This window comes from Pinus tabuliformis, chromosome 3_2, assembly GCF_031772625.1.
Source record: "Pinus tabuliformis cultivar Carrire ecotype Pingquan chromosome 3_2, CPIR1, whole genome shotgun sequence".
NCBI classification, from domain to species: domain Eukaryota; kingdom Viridiplantae; phylum Streptophyta; class Pinopsida; order Pinales; family Pinaceae; genus Pinus; species Pinus tabuliformis.
Window position 1 is genome coordinate 806,858,731 of NC_142302.1, and position 18,438 is coordinate 806,877,168.

At 41.3% G+C, this 18,438-nt stretch overlaps 1 protein-coding gene across 1 annotated transcript in view; it reads left to right on the forward strand.

The window, feature by feature from the left end:
• Nucleotides 1-1,668: 1,668 nt before the first annotated feature.
• The window catches only part of LOC149183054 (GEM-like protein 5), a 35,824-nt gene continuing 19,054 nt past the window's right edge, over nucleotides 1,669-18,438 (forward strand). Inside the window, exon 1 of the mRNA XM_089414804.1 lies at nucleotides 1,669-1,747. Coding sequence (XP_089270930.1) covers nucleotides 1,669-1,747 — 79 coding nt within the window. The remainder of the gene's footprint in view (nucleotides 1,748-18,438) is intronic.

Here is an 18,438-nt window from a genome sequence, read left to right on the forward strand (position 1 = left end):
CGGCTTCCGCTCTCCTGATAGCTTTAGTAATATGAGATTTTCTCCCCCGAGCAGATAAAGGGGTCGACCCTGATGATGAGATGCCCAATCCAGCAATTTTCAGATGTGAGCCTAGGGTGTGGGTACGAGGGCGAAGATTATAGTTATGCTTTGATCCCCGGGAGGATGAGGGAGAGGATGATGGCGAGGGGAGCTTATGAGATGAGGGCGCAGAAGGTGCAATGGCCGGTGAGGTGGGCAATGTACAAAATGCAGCAGACAATGAGGGAGAGTGCAAAGAGGGAACATTTGAGAAAAAAGACAAAGGAGAGAGATGAGATGTACCTGGAGCTATTGTGGCTGCTGAGGTTGCCCGTGATCTGGTGACCGGCGCTGATACAGTGCATTGAGCTGCACCAGGTGCCTGATGAGCTATGCTGGTGGGGGTGCTCGCTGCCGGAGTGCGCTGTGCGACCGGAGATATGGTCCTCGAGGGTATGGTAGATGTCAAAGGAGCTTCTTGTTTTTTGTTGAGAGGGAAATCCTTGAATATATGACCCACTCTGTGACATCGACGGCATCTGAATGGCACCCCTTCATAGTCCAGAATCTGAACCCGCATGAATCTACCCCAGTGAAGAGTAATCTTTTCCTCCAAGCCTTCGTGAGTGTCCAGATGAACGAGGATGCGAGCAAGCGTTCTGTTCCTGGATTCCACAAAAGTGCGGTCATGGTCGAGGTATGATCCCAGTGCGTTCCCGATGCGAATGAAGACTTCTTCGCTCCAGTACTGTAGGGGGAGCCCAGGCAGACGAACCCATAAAGGCCCAGCCCCTATCTGTTCTCGTTCAGGGTCGAAGAGGGGGCTCCATCTCTTTAACAGCACCGGCGCCATCTCGATGTGCCAGTACCTGGCTAGTACCATATCAGTGTAATTTTCCTTGGCGAAATGCAGGGCGAACCAGCCTCGGGGCAGAACTTGCACCTCAGGGAGTTCCTTTAGAACCCCTCCCCAGATCTCCTTCACCCAGAGGGTGAGCCGGGCCACCGAATATGCACACCCTCGAACATGCCCTACTAGGATGGTGTTCGCCATTCTGGCAGCCTCCCCAATAGCCGAAGTCTCTCCAAACTGAATAGAAATGTCCCTGGAGGTAGCTTTGACGCACCTGGTTCTTTTCTTTCCCGAACACGGAGCTGAAGGGTGGTCCGCCAATGGATCCGGGGAGCATTCCAGAGGAGTCGCCTTCGATGAGCTGACCCTAACGGCAGGGGTTTCAAAACAACCCGAGGGTGAGTGGATGGGGGCAGAGGGCCCGACCGTCGACGAAGGGGGTAGTCCAGAAGAAGATGCGGCCAGGAATGAGGTGGACGGAGGGTGAGGATCAAAAGAAGGCGACGGGGGGATGACAGTCGACAGGAAGCGGAGGGTCCCAGGAGACAGAGGGGGGAGTTCCAGGCCCGGGGGCTCGTGAGGAGAAGAACCTTCAGGTAGGCGAGGTGGGTGGGGATCCGGGAGAGTAACCACAGGAGAGAGATGCGGCGAAAGGCTAGGGCCAGCAGAAGACGAGATGAAATTTGGGCGACCAAAAATTACCTGTGAAGGGAGCGGATCCTCAGAATAGTCAACCTCCTCCTCCGTTTCCATAACATCACCGACAGTATTCGAGGTCATATTGAAAACGACAGATGGGGCCTGAAAATCCGGGCCAGGTAACAGGCGGTTCAGGTGCACGGGTTGCTTCAGGCGGTTGCGGGAGGGCTTACTGTAACCCTAACCGAAACCCTCGCGGGCAGCTGTAAAGCGCGCCATCGGACCGTGTATATATATATATCTATATATCTATATATATATATATATATATATATATATATATATATATATATATATATATATATATATATAGATATATATATATATATATATATATATATATATATATATATATATTTCTTTTTTTATTGACGACTTCATAGACTTTAATCTCTATAATTTTCTTCTTCACATTTTTCTACAACTCCACGTCATAAAAAGTTTCACAACTATTTGTATGATGTTAAATGACTAATGAGTTTGACATCTTTTTGCAGAATTCTAGATGACTAATGGCCCTGTTGACTGTGTTGGACCCGCCAACAAAGGGGATCTCCACGGTATTAAGTCCCAACTAGAGCTCACATCGTTTTGTGTAGGAGTCCCATCTGATATGATGGCTTGGTTTATATTATCTTAGAGATTTTCCTTAGCTCTTGTTGTTCAGTACATGAGAGTGTTATGCTTATAACTTCAAGAAAGCAAGGTGAGTATGCCTGATGAGAACTTTATGTCCGGGTTCTCTTACTGTCAAAAGGGGGAAGTAAAGTGAGCCTCTTGATGAGAGGGAATAGTCCCAACCCAGGAAGAAACAAATGTGAAAAACAACAAGGGTCTTTCTAGCATCCAACAGAATAGTCCACAGCGGATGCGACAGTCGTGAAAACCAATGTTCAAGGGAAAACACGTACACTGTCCAACGGAATAGTCCACACGGGGGTGACGGTCATTAAAACCAAGAAAACATAAAGATGGTATGTCTAATGTCTGACAGAGTAGTCCACACGGACGGGACAATAGTGATAAACAATACAACACATCTTCAACAATATGAGTACTAAAATAACCAAAGTAGTTCAACTATCTTAGTACAGGTTAAGAAAACATGCATTACAAATGTTTAAAGAATAGTCTTACAAATGAATAAAAAACATGCGTGAAAATGTGCTGGCCTGAGAAAGGCTTCTAAATTAAGCAAAAGATCCAAGACACATCTGTACACCATACATCACTAGTCCCATTAGAGGGATGTTGTATCCACTCCTCGCTCCTCAAAGAACATACTGAAAACTCTCAACGCTATGCGGGAGGAGCCAAGGTTAAAATTCCTTTGCTCATACAATGAGGGGTATATATAGACAAGGGGGTATAACTAACACTTATGACAATTCGACTTCCCTCATGACTATTTGAATTCCTATGACTTTTTGGATTTACATGACTCTTCGACTTCATATGTGGGTATCTGTGAGTTCCACTTTACATTACATTGATCACAACAAGTATGGTGCATAATAGTGATGTGGTTGAGACAACTCATCACAAAACTCAACATGAAATTGTTGACATGTATCGGTTGACTATGGCATCGATGTCAAGCTCATGTGCTGCTGAGTTATGGTATGCTGTCGGTGTAATATGTCTTCACCTCTGCATGGAAAAGTGCGCAGGGTCTTCGATGGTCTTGGTATTTGCTTGATGGTGCATGTGAATGTGTCCCTTTGGCTCACTTGCTCGATGTGGTTCATGTGTTCATTCGACCGTGAGCAAGTATTCTAGCATGCACCTCTTTTCCATCCCATTCATTATCGCACATGTTTTGTCGATGTACCTGTTCCTGCAATCACTTATGATGAGACGACATCAAATACAAAAATCTCCTAGTCTATCATGATGCATTAATTTTATTTTCGGTGCAAGTGACAGGGAGAGGGACAAGGCATAGAAACTACATAGAGCACAACTCAGGCTGGGATGCAAGGCTCTGGAGCACTGTCGGGAAAAGCTGTGCATATGTCACTGGGAGAATGTTTTTTTCAATTTGAGATAGTAGTGATAACTGCGGGGAAAATTCCAGCTAGGAGGAAAAATGCATAGTTTCTGGGAGGAAGGCCAGGTGGGGTGTTGGGGAGTAGTTGGTTTAATCTGTGCAATTTTCAAGGGGAACACTGGGCAGGTCATCTACCTGGGATCTGCACAATTTCTCCAGGGAAGATAGTGCGGGTAGTAGGAGGCACTGGCAGAAAAATTATCGTAGTTTTCTGAGGAGGACAAGATCAAGCTGCAGGAGTTGCTGGTTAAAGTTGTGCAATCTTGGGATACTATCGGGGCCGAGACATTTTTCACAATTTCTTGGCTGATTGCAGAGCGGGGTAGAAGGGATGGTGACATCTAGTTCTGCACATTTTTTAGAGTGAGAGTAGAGCAGGTCAGCAGGGAAGCCTGCCTAATAGTTCTACGCAGTTTATAGGTTGGTTGAAGAGTGAGGAAGAAGGGATGTTGGAGGATAGCTCTGTGCAATTCCTGGGTTAGTTGCAGAGAAAGGAATAAGGGTTATGGAGGACATCTCTGCGCAATTCCTAGGTTGGCTGCAAAGTGGGGAAGAAGGTTTGTGGAGGACAACTTTTCACAATTCTTGGGCTGGTTGCAAAGCAGGCCAGCAGGGAATCCTGCCTGACACATCTACGTAATTTCCCAGGAAAATGTAGTGACAAGTAGCAGAGACCTGTCTCTCATGTCTGCGTAGTTCCTACAAGAAGCACAAGGCAATCAAGCTAGACAGGTTCTACACAGTTTTGGAGATCAGTACAACCCTGGGTCATAGCTCAAGTCATTTTTTCTAGTTGACTAATGGGAGGCTTGATGGCAGATCTCGAGGAAAGCACAGACTAGATCGGGTTCTGGGACAACCTCTGCGTAGTTCTGGGAGTCAATCAATAGGCTCATTTCCAAAATTATGTAGTGCAAGCTTCTCGGAGGATAGCCTCAAGCTTTGTGTAGTTCTGGGCAGTAGTGCAAGGTCATTGAGATCGGGTCCGGTTAATGGAGGGTTGTCCGGTTGACAGATTTTTGGGAAAACTGACTAGGTGTGAAAGTAAGTGTACTTGTGCATACAGGTCAATGTGATCACACACTTAGCAAGAATTGATGACAAGACACCTCAAACCAACATGACAACATGTGCTCAATGACACTGACTCAAAGGTTAAGAGCGATAAGTGCGATAGTTTAAATATGTCTGCGACTGACTGTGACGATGCTTACGCGATACTATTTACAACTTTGTGTGTGAGTGTGAGTGATGTCAACAGATCAAAAACAACTCATACACACAAAGACAATCCTTCAAAATTTCCAAAACAAACTCACAAGCATGAAATAGTGATCAACATGCCGAAAGATGATCGGTGGTCGATCAAGCAAAAAGGGTGTGAAGACTCAACAGGAGCTCATGGGATGAGCCCGAGTGTTTGCTACCATCAAGGGAAAAACCAAGGAAGGCTCTGAAATTTGGATGAAGGCCAAAATTTTTGAGGGTGTTGCAACCGCTACAACACTTGGCGACACACTAGTTGAATACCAGCTTCTTTGTTTTGGTTCATTTGTAGTACAGCGCCTTGGCCTTTCAAAAAGTATTGATTCATTGTGCAAGTTACTTTGGCTTCCCCACTTACCCCATGGATAGACATGGTTCACCTTGTACCAACTCAGTCAAACACATCAAAATTTTCATCTAGACCACAGTGTTTCAAAATTAGGAAGGGTAGTTTGGTTCGCGAGCTTAAGATTTGTAGAGTATAAGTTTTCATTTTTGGTGTTGCTCTACTACCAACGGGCCTGGACAGTACCCCGACGGAGTCACATAGGAACACAAGCATTGCTCCATTGCCAGCGAGCTCAGTCAGTACCCCGCTAGAGTTGTCTGCTTCACCTCTCTGCGGAGGAAGCCTTTCTCTTCTTTTGCCTTTGTATTTTTTTTAAAGAGGACTCTACATAGAAACTTATTTATTTTTGTGGCAAAAGAGGGATCCCAACTTATTGAGAGCAGAAGAGGTTGTTCCTTCAGAGAAGCATATAAGACCTCTGATTTAGGGTTGCTCATTTAGATATTTTCCCTTCTCTATTTCTATTAGTTGGATTAAGCTTGAACACATAGAGCAGAAGATAGAGTACATGCATGGGGTTTCCTAGTTTGGACACACGTTCATGGTCTGACTAGAGCTTCCCTTATAGATGGATCATATTTTTCGTCCAAGCTTCATCGGCCAAAAGTTACAACCAAGAACGGAGAAGACGGACAGAGGACTAGAAAAGTGTTGCAGTGTCACAAGACTCTTTAAATTCAACCACATACTTATTCAAAAGCCAGAACACAACATTGGACAACCCTTATTCGCATAGTGAAAACAATATGAAAACTCAACTTGAAAGGGAAAAACAAGACAAGGAAATGAGTACACAACAAGTAAACAAAACCAGAAGACAAGAAAGAAAAATGGCTAAAGAAAAGATAATGAAAATAAGAAAACCATGAGGGACTACGAGTGCAAGACGAGTGCAAGGAAGGAAAACTAAGATGCATCTAATCCTACTCCTATCCGAACAGTTAGATTATCGGGATTACATGAAATGAAATTTCCATTGAAGCCACCGTAGTCATTCCCGACCTACAACCAAAAAGATACAAGTAGTTAAAACATATAACAAATAGTGTGCAACAGAAAATACAAAACCTTCAAAATATTGCACACGGAGGGGAAGGTCTTGCCGGTGGGTAGAAAAATGTGTCACGACTACCCAATACACATGCTTACTTTTTCAACAGATACTATTGTCTCTTGAGAGTGTGTGTTCATTTGCAACAAGATTGTTAGTGAGCGTGGGGAAGGATTGAAGCTTGTTGCCTGCAACATGGCTCGTCAAGTAAGATTTTTCCAGCCATTGAGCAATTGGATCGTGAAATTCATAATGGTTGTTTGGAAGGTCTTGTAACCTCTAAAAAGATGGCTTTCTAATTGGAGAGACTATATCACGAGGGGAATCTTATATAGAAAAATAAATCTGATCATTCTCATCACTCATGCCAAGACAATGAGGACCTACCATAACCATCAGTGTAGGCTGAAGTACCTCACTCGCTTGACAAAAGTCTGAGGAGAAAGATGCTAAACAGTGAAGATCAGAGAGCATGAAGTAACTGTCATTGAATGTAATGTTGGGAAAATGATGAGCTACATGACATTCACCCGAGATGGGGGAATGATCAGATGAGTTTGTTGAGACAAAAGATTCCCAATTTGCAATGAACAAAGAAAAATTCATCTGAACAATCTTGTGAATGCGTTGAACAATGGAACCAAGTTCGTTGTGAGCTAGACATGACGAACCACCCCCTGAAACTAGTGAAAAATTGCATAGGCATCATGGTCATCACAGGAATGTAAAAGGGATGCCAACACTGTGAATGCGTGAAAGTAATTGGAGCATGGTGAAATGAAAGGAACTCGATTCACGTGATAGCTTGTGCGCTCATCATCACACACGAGAATTGTTGGTGTGATGAGCGAGCAAATTTGAAGTACAAGATTTGCAAGGAGACTGAGGAGCTAATCATGAGATGGAAAATATGATAAGTATGATTGCACGCAAAGACAATATTTAAGATGATCAACTTTATAATTCCATGATTTCATGAGGGACAGACATTCCCATCCCAAGTTCGATGCAAGACATGTGCATGAAGACGGATGCATTGTGATGGATTTATGAATTTGGTCATAAGTGAAATTTTCAAAATTTGAGAGATCACATCCAGAATACCAAACATTTTTTACATGTGAACTCACATCGAGTGCAACCATGAAGATAGATGGATTCCGCATGAGAAACCAGATCTGACTGAGTTTTGGGGGCTTACGAGAATCACGAGGTCCTAACATAACCATCAACGGACGTTGAAGTGCCCCAACTCCCTATCACGTCTCGAAACTTTCTAGAATTACATAATCATATTTTGAAGCTTGAACCAGATCGTGCATGGCTTGAGGGTGGTTGTTGTTGCTGATTTTAGAATTTCTTTCAGGATGGAAACCCTCTCTGTCACAGGTTGCACTAGATTTTTCAACTTCAGCAAGCTGACTTGAAGGGTTGTCTTCATGAAAGAGAAGATATTATGAGGAATGGGAAGTACGCTCTATGATTAAACTGTTTTCAACTTCATCATGGACTGCCTCACTTCCTTGTGTCAATTGAGGATATAACTCATCGAATGAAGAAGTGAGAGAACATGGAGTATCTCCGACGCATGTGGATGCGTTGTGAATGGTAGGACACACATGAAAGTGAGGTGAAGAAGAAGTTTCTATATGAACATCTTCTTTGACCGAAGGAAATTATAGATCTGAGTTAGAGTATTCATAATAAAACGGAAAATCACATGATGTGCTTGAGTGTTCATCACGACATATGGAAGCATGGGATTGATGACTGCCCAAGACTGGTGGTTGATCGAAAGAATTAATTATACAAGATGTTTCACCGAGATTAGCAGATTGAGAATTGTTAGAGAATGGAATCCCATTGTTTTGATGCAGACAATTTTGAATCAGAGAGGGGGAATTGATAATGTCCTCACCTTTCTACTCCTCTGCTGGTGTAATGTGACTGCCTTGCACTTGATCAAAATTTGAGCCAGTAGCTTGAGAATCGAGAGAATGTGCACAACTAGCTGGTGAAATAGATTGATCAAGCGAGTCATGGTACAAGGAGTCATGGCTTGTGAATGATGGAGGATGGCAAAGAGGAAAATAAACTTCGAGACTTGAGTTGTGAACGGTGATGTCCTCTTGCAGAATGGAGGAGTGAGTCTTGGCTATAGGCTCTCTAAGCCATTTTGGAACTTCCTCCATGGAAGCGAGAGACAAATGAGAAGATGGGTTGGGGACATGCTATGCAAATTCCTCAGCTATGTAATCAACGCAAGGGGGTACCCACATCAAGGCCAAAAAAGGAGGAGGACAAGGAAAAAACGGGGTGTTGGGCTCCTCCTCTATAATTTGAGGTGCCTCATGATCTGCAAGAGTTGGGGAAGCAGAAAAATCAAGAGGTTCAGGTTCACCGTATGAAGAGACACGAACCAAGTGCTTCAATTCTTGTTACAGGAAATGCCAGTTCAAATCTTCTTCTGGAATTTCATAGCAAAGGTGGAGAAATTGATAAAAAAATTTCTCAACCGATTCATTAGGCTCCATTCTTAATAGGTTAATTCTTACACAAAAATCTTGGTAGTTATACTTACCAAAGGCTTGATGGAGCTCCTTGAGGAAAGGGAGAACAAAATGGATGGAAGCAGGTGGCAAGGTATGACACCACCAATTAGCACAACCTTCAAGGGTGAGGAAGAAAAGCACACAAGAAGACTCTTCATTATCAATTTCATAAGGTTGGAAAAATTGAAGAAAATAAAAAATGTGCTTGGATATGGATGTTATGTCCTCACCATCAAACTTTAACTGGGACAAGTGAATGAGAAGCTCATCAGGGAGTCAAATTTTATCAAGGGAAAAATTGGAGAAACACCCCAGGAGCATGATTGGTGAATGAGCCATTTTAAATAAGAGATTCAAACCAGATGCAACGGGCTCAACTTGTCATATGGACCTCCTTCTAGCACCATTTTGTTGATGGTTTTGGACCCGCCAACAAAGGGGATCTCCTCGATATGAAGTTCCAACTAGACCTCACACCGTTTGGTGTAGGAGTCCCATCCAGGATGATGGTCCGATTTCCATTATCTTATATATTTTCATTAGCTCTTGTTGTTAAGCACATGAGAGTCTTATGATTGTAACTTCAAGAAAGCGAGGTGAGTATGCCTCATGAGTGTGTAATGTAACTTTGTGTCTCGGTTCTCTTACTATCAAAAGGGGGAAATAAAAGTGAGCCTCTTGATGAGAGGGAATAGTCCCAACCCAGGAAGAAACACACAGAAACAATAACAAGGGTCTATCCAACATCCAGCAGAATAGTCCAAAACGAATGTGGCAGTCGTGAAAACCAAAGTTCAAGGGAAAACACATACACCATCCAGTGGAATTGTTCGCACAGGGGTGACGGTCGTTAAAACCAAGAAAACACAAAGATGGTATGTCTAATGTCTGGCAGAGTATTCCACATAGACGGGACATCAGTGATAAAAAATAAAACACATATTCAACAATATGAGTACTAAAATAACCGAGGTAGTTCAACTATCTTAGTATAGGTTAAGTAAACATGCATTACAAATGTTTACAGAATAGTCTTACAAACGGATACAAAACATGCGTGAAAACGTGCTGGCCTGAGACAGACTTCTGAATTAAGAAAAATATCCAAGACACATATGTACACCATACGTCACTAGTCCCAGTAGTGGGACATTGGAGCCACTACTCACTCCTCAAAGAACAGACTGCAAACTCTCAAGGCTATGTGGGAGGAGCCAAGGTGAAAAGTCCTTTTCTCATACAACGAGGGGGTATATAGAGCCAAGGGGGTATAATTGACCCTTATGACTCTTCGACTTTCCTCATGACTACTTGAATTCCTATGAATTTTCGACTTTACTTGACTCTTCGACTTCATATGTGGGTCTCTTGGACTTCCACTTTACATTACATTGATTACAACAAGTATGGCCCACAGTAATGATGTGACCAAGACAACTCATGACACAACTCAACATGACATTGCTGACATGTATTGGATAACTGTGGTGTCCACGTCGAGCTGTTGTGCTACTAAGTGATGGTATGCTCTCGGTGTAATATTTCTTCACCTCTGTATGGCAAGGGGCGTGGGGTCTTCCATGGTCTTGGTCTTTGATGCTTCATGTGAATTTTTTCCTTTTGCTCACTTGCTCGATGTGATTTATGTGTTCGCTCGATTGCCAGAAAGTCTTCTAGCATGCACCTCTTTTCCGTCCCATTCATCGTCGTGCCATGTTTTGTCGATGTACCTGTTCTTGTAATCACTCATGATGAGACAACATCAAATCCAAAAATCTCCTAGTCTATCATGATGCATTGTTTTCCATTTCAGTGTAAGTGACTAGGAGAGAGACAAGGCACTGAAACTGCACAGACCATAGCTTAGGCCGGGATGCGAGGCTTCAGATCACTGTTAGGAAAAACTACGCAGATGTCACTAGGAGACAAATTTTCGCAATCTAGGACGACAATGACAGCTGCGGGGAAAAACGCAGCTAGGAGGCAGAATTGCGTAGTTTACGGGAGGAAGGCCAGGCAAGGTGTCGAGGAGATGTTGGGCCAATATGTGCAACTTTCAAGGGGAACACTTGGAAGGTCATCCAACTGGGATCTACTCAATTTCTCTGGGGAAGATAGTGCGGGTAGCAAGAGGCACTGGTAGAAAAATCTCCATAGTTTTCTGGGGGAGGACAAGATTGCGCTATAGGAGTTGCTGGTAAAAATTGTGCAATCATAGGAGAGAGTCTAGGCCCGGACAGTTTTGCACAATTTCTCGGTTGATTGCAGAGCGGGCAAGCAGGGTTACTGACAAAAATTTCTACGTAGTTTTCTGAGTGAGAGTAGAACAGGTCAATAGGGAAGTCTGCTTAACAGTTCTGCATAATTTCTGGGTTGGTTGTAGAGCAGGGAAGAAGGGCTATTGGAGGACAACTCTGCATAATTCCTGGGTTGGTTGCAGAGTGGGGAAGAAGGGTAGTGGAGGAAAGCTCTGCGCAATTCCTGGGTGAGTTGTAGAAAAGGGAAGAAGGGATGTGGAGGACAACTCTACGAAATTCCTAGGCTAGTTGTAGATCAGGCCAGCATGGAAGCTTGCCTGACAGATTTGTGTAATTTCCCGGGACAGTGCAGTGATAGGCAACAGAGACCTGTCTCGCATGTCTGCACAGTTTCTGTAGGAAGTGCAAGGAACTTAGGTTGGACAAGTTTTGCAAATTTTTGGAGATCATTACATCCCTGGGTCATAGCTCAAGTCATTTTTCTAGTTGACGAGCGGGAGGCTTGATGGGAGACCTCACCAGAAGCACAGACTAGATTGGGTTCTAGGACAACCTTTACGCAGTTCTAGGAGTCAGTCAGTTGGCTCATTTCCAGAATTGCGAAGTGTATGCTACCTGGAGGACAACCTCAAGCTCTGTGTAGTTATGGGCAGTAGTGCAAGGTCACTAAGATCGGGTCCGGTTGACAGAGGGTTGTCCGGTCGATATATTTTTGGGAAAATTGACTAAGTGTGAAAACAAGTGTACTTGTGCATACATGTCAATGTGATCATGCACTTAACACGACTTGACAACAAGACACCTCAAACCAACAACACAACATGTGCTCAATGAGACTGACTCAAAGGTTAAGAGCAAAAAGTGTGACAGTTGAAATATGTCTTCGAACGACCACGACGACACTTGCACGACAATGTTTACAACTTTGTGTGAATGCGACCAATGTCGATGGAGCGAAAACAAATCATATGCACAAAGACAAACCTTCAAAATTTCCAGAACAAACTTGTAAGCATGACATAGTGATGAACATGCCAAAAGACGATCGGTGGTCAATCAAGAAAAAAGGGTGTGAAGATTCAACAGTAGTTCATGGGATGAGCCCGAGTGTTTGTGATCATCAAGGGAAAAACCAAGGAAGGCTCCGAAATTTGGATGCAGGCCAAAACTTTGGAGGGTGTTGCAACCTATACAACAGGACCCTACAAATGCACCTCCAGTTCTCAATGCCATTTTTTTTTTGCGCCGAGAGGTGCATTCTACAACCCAATATGACCCTGATGTGTAAGTATGTCACGTCCTCAAAAAATAGTAAAAATATTTTTTATTAATATCGGCCAAAACATTAGCTTGAATCTTAAATTATATATATCTTGGATATTTAGATTATATATAACTTTTTAATCTTATTAATGGATTAAGATTAATTATTAAAATATAACTATATATTATTATATATAATTTGAATGGATAGTAAATTATTTCATGTGTTTACTAGTTCCTTTTATTAGATACTTGAATCTAAATGGATAATAAATTTACCTTTAACAAAAAAATTACCACATTAAAATTCCAAATTAGGTAAAATATTAAACATCTTTACTCAAATTTACTAAAGTCGATACCATTTCTTAAATCAAAGGAAAAAGGTTAATTCAACACAAAGAGTCTGAAATCTTGCTCCAAAATATTTTAATATTTCTTTTAATTAAATATTTTTAAAATGAATGTTTAAAGGAAAAAACCATATCCTATTGATATATTGAAGCTTTTAAAGACATAAATATTTCCACAGCAAAATTAGAATATTTGAAAATATTAATTTTATTTTAAAATTTGTTATCATGCCATAAAAAACATTATTAAATCTAATATTAATATTATTTTAAATTAATACAATATTAAATTTAATATGATATTAAATTTATTATATTATAATATATACTAATATATCCTGATATATATTAACTCTATATATATATATGGAGGGAAGAACAAATACATAAAGTGATAGAGGTGGAGAGATAGAGGGAGTGACAAAGGATAGGGGAGAGGAGGAATGAAGAGAGAGAGAGAGAGAGAGAGAGAAAGAGAGGAGTGAGAGAGGGAGAGAAGGGTAAGAGAGAGAGGGAGACACAAAGATGGAGGGGAGAGAGAGGGGAGATAGGGACAAGATTGGAGAGGAGAGAAAGCGATGTAGGTTTTAACCCCGTACATAAATTACCTGCATACTAATTCTAAAAACCACAGAAAATAAATAATGCGAGAGCATAACACATAAAACACATATACATAGAGATTTTCCCCTAGATCCCAAAATCGGGACTACCAGCTTGATTTTTCATTATGTTCCTTTCAATGTTATAATAAATATTTATACATGCTGAAGCATCCAATACCATGGACCAAAAACCATCACATCCAAAACCATGGACCGAAAACCATCGCGTCCAAAAACATGTGTGAAAATCATGCACAAAACCATAGGTGGGTCCGCCCAACCTAACATAGGTTCTAAAACCAAAATTTTCCGAGGCGTTGCCCCAGACCCCATAGAGTGGGGTTACCTGCACCACTCAAACCCCCTGTGATCCCCCCGCTATGCAATAAGCGCAACAAAGGGGGGACTCCGTCCCCCCTCTAACCCCCCGGTTAACTACGTGGGCTAGTCGTGGAAAGAATATAACACAACCCAACATTCTCCCACTTGTTGTTTTCTTTCCATAGGGGGACACAAGAGAGCTTAGTCATTTAGCTAGCCTTGCAACGCCCATTGTTTTTGTACACCAAGAGAACTTCTCAGAGCTCACAGATTTTGTCAATGCATCTACAGTATTCTTCAAAGTGTCCACCTTTACCAGCAACACCTTTTTGTCTTCTATCATATCCCTCACAAAGTGATACTGAACAACAATGTGCTTTGTCTTTGAATGATATGCAGGGTTCTTTGCCAAAAAAGTTGCACTTTGGCTGTCACAGTCTATCCTTATAGCTCCTGTACTAACCCCATACTTGAACACAATCTCTGCAACCAAACTGTTTCCTTGCTTGCATGAGTGGCTGCCATGCATTCTGCCTCTGTAGTTGATAGTGCCACTACAGATTGTTTCTTACTGATCCAACTGACTGCACCTCCAAATAGGTTAAACACATACCCACTTGTAGATCTTCTCTGATCCAGATCTCTAGCCCAGTCTGCATCAACAAAGCCATGAATATCCAACACTCTGTCCAATCCTGGTCTTGCTTGGTAGCACAAACCATAATCACTAGTGCGACAAAAATACCTGAAAACCCGCTTCACTGTTGTCCAATGCTCCTTTCCTGGTTTTGACATAAACCTGCTCAATACTCCCACTACATGTGCAATGTCTGGTCTAGTATAGACCATTTCATACATCAGGCTACCGACTACACTTGCATATGGAACACGGGACATGTCCTCTTCCTCTTCTTGTGTCTTGGGACACTGTTCAGCAGATAACTTCACACCTACAAGAATAGGAACCTTCAACGGTTTACTATCTTGCATATTAAACCTCTGCAATATTGTCTCGACATACTTCTTCTAGTTTAACCAGAGCTGTTGGCATTATGATACATATGTTGTACTTGATGGAAACCCACTCATCTCAGATAATAAATTATAGTGTAGAGAAAAGTTCACGCACTTATATGCAGAGAAAAGTTTATTTCATGTAGAGAAAAGTTCACGCACTTTTATGCAGAGAAAAGATTATTTCATGTAGAGAAAAGTTCACGCACTTTTATGCAAAGAAAAGTTTATTTCATGTAGAGAAAAAGTTCACGCACTTTCATGTTGGAGAACTTACCTTTGGTCCATGGTATTTGAACCTATGGTTTTGGACCATGGTACGCACTTTCATGCAAGGAAAAGCGCGTATATGTTGGAGAACTTACCTTTGGTCCATGGTAGTTAGTCCTTGGTATTTGAACCTATGAGGAAAACGCGTATATGTTGGAGAACTTACCTTTGGTCCATGGTAGTTAGTCCTTGGTATTTGAACCTATGGTTTTGGACCATGGTACGCACTTTCATGCAAGGAAAAGCGCTTATATGTTGGAGAACTTACCTTTGGTCCATGGTAGTTAGTCCTTGGTATTTGAACCTATGGTTTTGGACCATGGTACCTCGTCAAAAGTGTTGATCTCACGCACTTTCATGGTTGGTTCATGGTATTAGTCCGACAGTTTTTGATCCTATGGTTTTGGCCCGTGGTATTGCATCCAAAAGTGTTGATCTCACGTACTTTCATGGTTGGTTCATGGTATTAGTCCAACAGCTTTTTGATCCTATGGTTTTGGACCGTGGTATTGAGAAAGGACTAAGGCTATAAAAGAGGAAGGAGATCATTTGGCAAGGCATCTTCTGAATTATCGAATATCTGATAAAGTGCTAGATCTGGAATATTGTGATTGGGTTATGGTGCAGATCTGGATCTGAATGAAGAAGGAACCTGAGCGTAAGGAGAAGGATAAGTTCTATTGATGGGTCAAAATATTAAGGCTGGAATAGTGGTATCTCTATATGATTTTGATCTGTGATATGTGGCATACGCTTGATCTATAAATCTAATAATCTAGGTCTGAATTATTGATGCATGTTTTATTTTACACATGTTATGATCTGGGTATGTCTGATGTAACAACTGCAAAGTTATAAGGAAATATTTGTAGATCTGTATGCGGGTTGGCTTTGGTGAAATCAGAGATTGATGATGCAAGTGTAGTTGATGGGTTTTTGATGTTCTTGGATCCAGTTTGAAAATTTATGAAAAGTGGTCCTTGGAAGAAAAGAAGTAGGGGGTTGTAGCTCCCTTCCAGGAGAGACTGGAAAACGAAAGAGAGAGTTGTAGCTCTCTGCAGGTTGTAGCCTGCGTATTGGTAAAGGACTGCACCAGTACAAAATCATTGTAAAAGGAGTTTCTTATTAAAAGAAGATAGAGACATATTGCAGCAGGTGGTTTTCACCCACATTGGGTTTCCACCTTATATCTGGTGTTCTTTTGTGTGGCTATTTGCTTTTCTTGTTCCTGCTCATTATTTTATGATTCTGACATACAAAGTAATGATCAATATTTGAAGAATTATTCAAAGTATAAATAAGGAAGATATATTGAAAAGAATTTGATAATACTGATTCACCCCCCCTCTCAGTATTATTTCCAACAATTGGTATCAGAGCAGGTCCTTCTGAAGAAGCTTGATCGCTTGAAGGAAGATCTAACATCATGAGCAACTACGAGAGGGAAGCATCAATCAGGCCACCGATTTTTGATGGGACAAACTTCGTATATTGGAAGGTAAGAGTTACTGCCTATCTTCAATCTTTCGGTACAAAAGTATGGGACATTATAGAAACAGGGTATACTTTTCCATCAGCTACTCCTACAGATTCAGCTGAGAAGAAGAAATATGAAACAAATGCAAAGGCAGTTAATACTCTTCTAGGATGTCTATCTCAATCTGAATTCGTGAAGGTTATGCAATATAAATCCGCAAAAGAAATATGGGACAAGATTGTTTTGAGCTACGAAGGAGATGAACAGGTAAAACGTGCAAAACTTCAAACCCTCAGGATTCAGTATGAGAATCTCAGAATGTATAATGATGAAAGTTTGGCTAACTATTTTCTTCGTGTGGATGAGATTGTTAATTGTATGAAAAATTTGGGTGAAGAAATAAAAGAGGCTGTTGTGGTTGAAAAAGTTCTAAGATCTTTGTCACCTAGGTTTGAATCTAAAGTCTCTGTTATAGAAGAAAAGGAGAATCTACAAAATCTTAAAATGTCACAACTACATGGAATTCTAACTGCTTATGAAATGAGAAAAGGAGGTCCATTTGACAGGAAAGAAGTTGCCTTCAAGGCTTCAGGTAAAGGAGAGTACTATGAATCAGGACATGGGTCAGAAGAAGAAGAAGAATCAAATTTTGTCAGAAATCTTCAACGGGGTGCTGGACGATTCAGAGGTAAGTTACCCTTCAAATGCTTTTCTTGTGGAAGAGTAGGTCACTATGCTGCCAAATGTCCTCATAAGGATAAGATCGACAAGGGAAAGGAACCTATTAGATGGAACAAGAAACAGAATGCAAATAAGAAAAGCTACTACACTCATGAAGACAGTGATGGTCTATCAAATAGTGATGAAGATGAATGAGGTAATGAATATAAACTTTTAATGGCCTTTGAAGATGATGATTACATGGATGCTATAGATGTGGATAGTTTTAATGAAGAGATTTCTAGACTTAAGACATGTATAGAAGAAAAGAATATGATCATTGATACTCTACAATTTCAAATTGATGAAAAAGAAAAATATCTTGAAAAGTTAGAAGGTGAAATTGTTGGCCTTAGAAAAGAAATTGAGAAAACAAAGGCTATTAATCTTAAGTTTGTCAAAGGATCTGAAACTCTGGATGAGATCATCAATGTACAGCGTTCTCCGCTAAACAAGACAGGTCTGGGGTATAATGGAGAAACATCTCAAGCATCCACCTCAAAGAGTTATCTTGATGCAGCAAGAAGGAATGAGCAAAAGAACAATGGAGATCACTAGGTAAAGCAGGGACGAATTACATCAAGAACGAACAAAGACTATCAGGTAAACCAGGGGAAATCTGTCTTAAGGATGAACAAAAGCTACAACCAGCCACAGGTAAACTCTTCTCAATTTGCTTCAAGAATGGATGGCAATAGAAATTACAATCATTTGGCCGGTAGATTTGATAATCGCAGAAGTTTCTTCAATGGGCAATGTTTCTCTTGCCATAACTTTGGTCACAAAGCAGCTCAATGTGTTGCATATAAAACAATCATGACTAGAGAAGCTCAAAAACAAAGAAGTATGATCGGGATTACAAAAAGGACCTATAACAACTTTTCAGCTCTTGAAAATGAAGTTGAATGTTCTATTTGCAATAACTTTGGTCATGAAGATTCTGAATGCAGGAGCAGGTTTCAGTAGACAAAGGAACAAGCCTCAAGCACCAAAACATGGAGAATAAAGGAACCACAAACAGAAAGATGTGGGATAGCCTTTTATGCAGAGGGACAGGAAAATCTATGGTACATCGACAGTGGATGTTCGAAGCATATGATAGGTGATAAAGAAAAACTTGAATCATATTCTGCTTTAGAAAAGGGAAAGAAAGTTTCTTTTGGAAATGATACTCCAGCAGCTATAAAAGGAAAAGGCACAGCTCAGTTAAAAGAAAAGGTCAAAGCTGGAAATGTTTTGTATGTTGATGGCTTGAAGCATAACCTTCTGAGTGTCAGTCAGATGTGCGATCAAGGAACCAAGGTAATATTTCGATC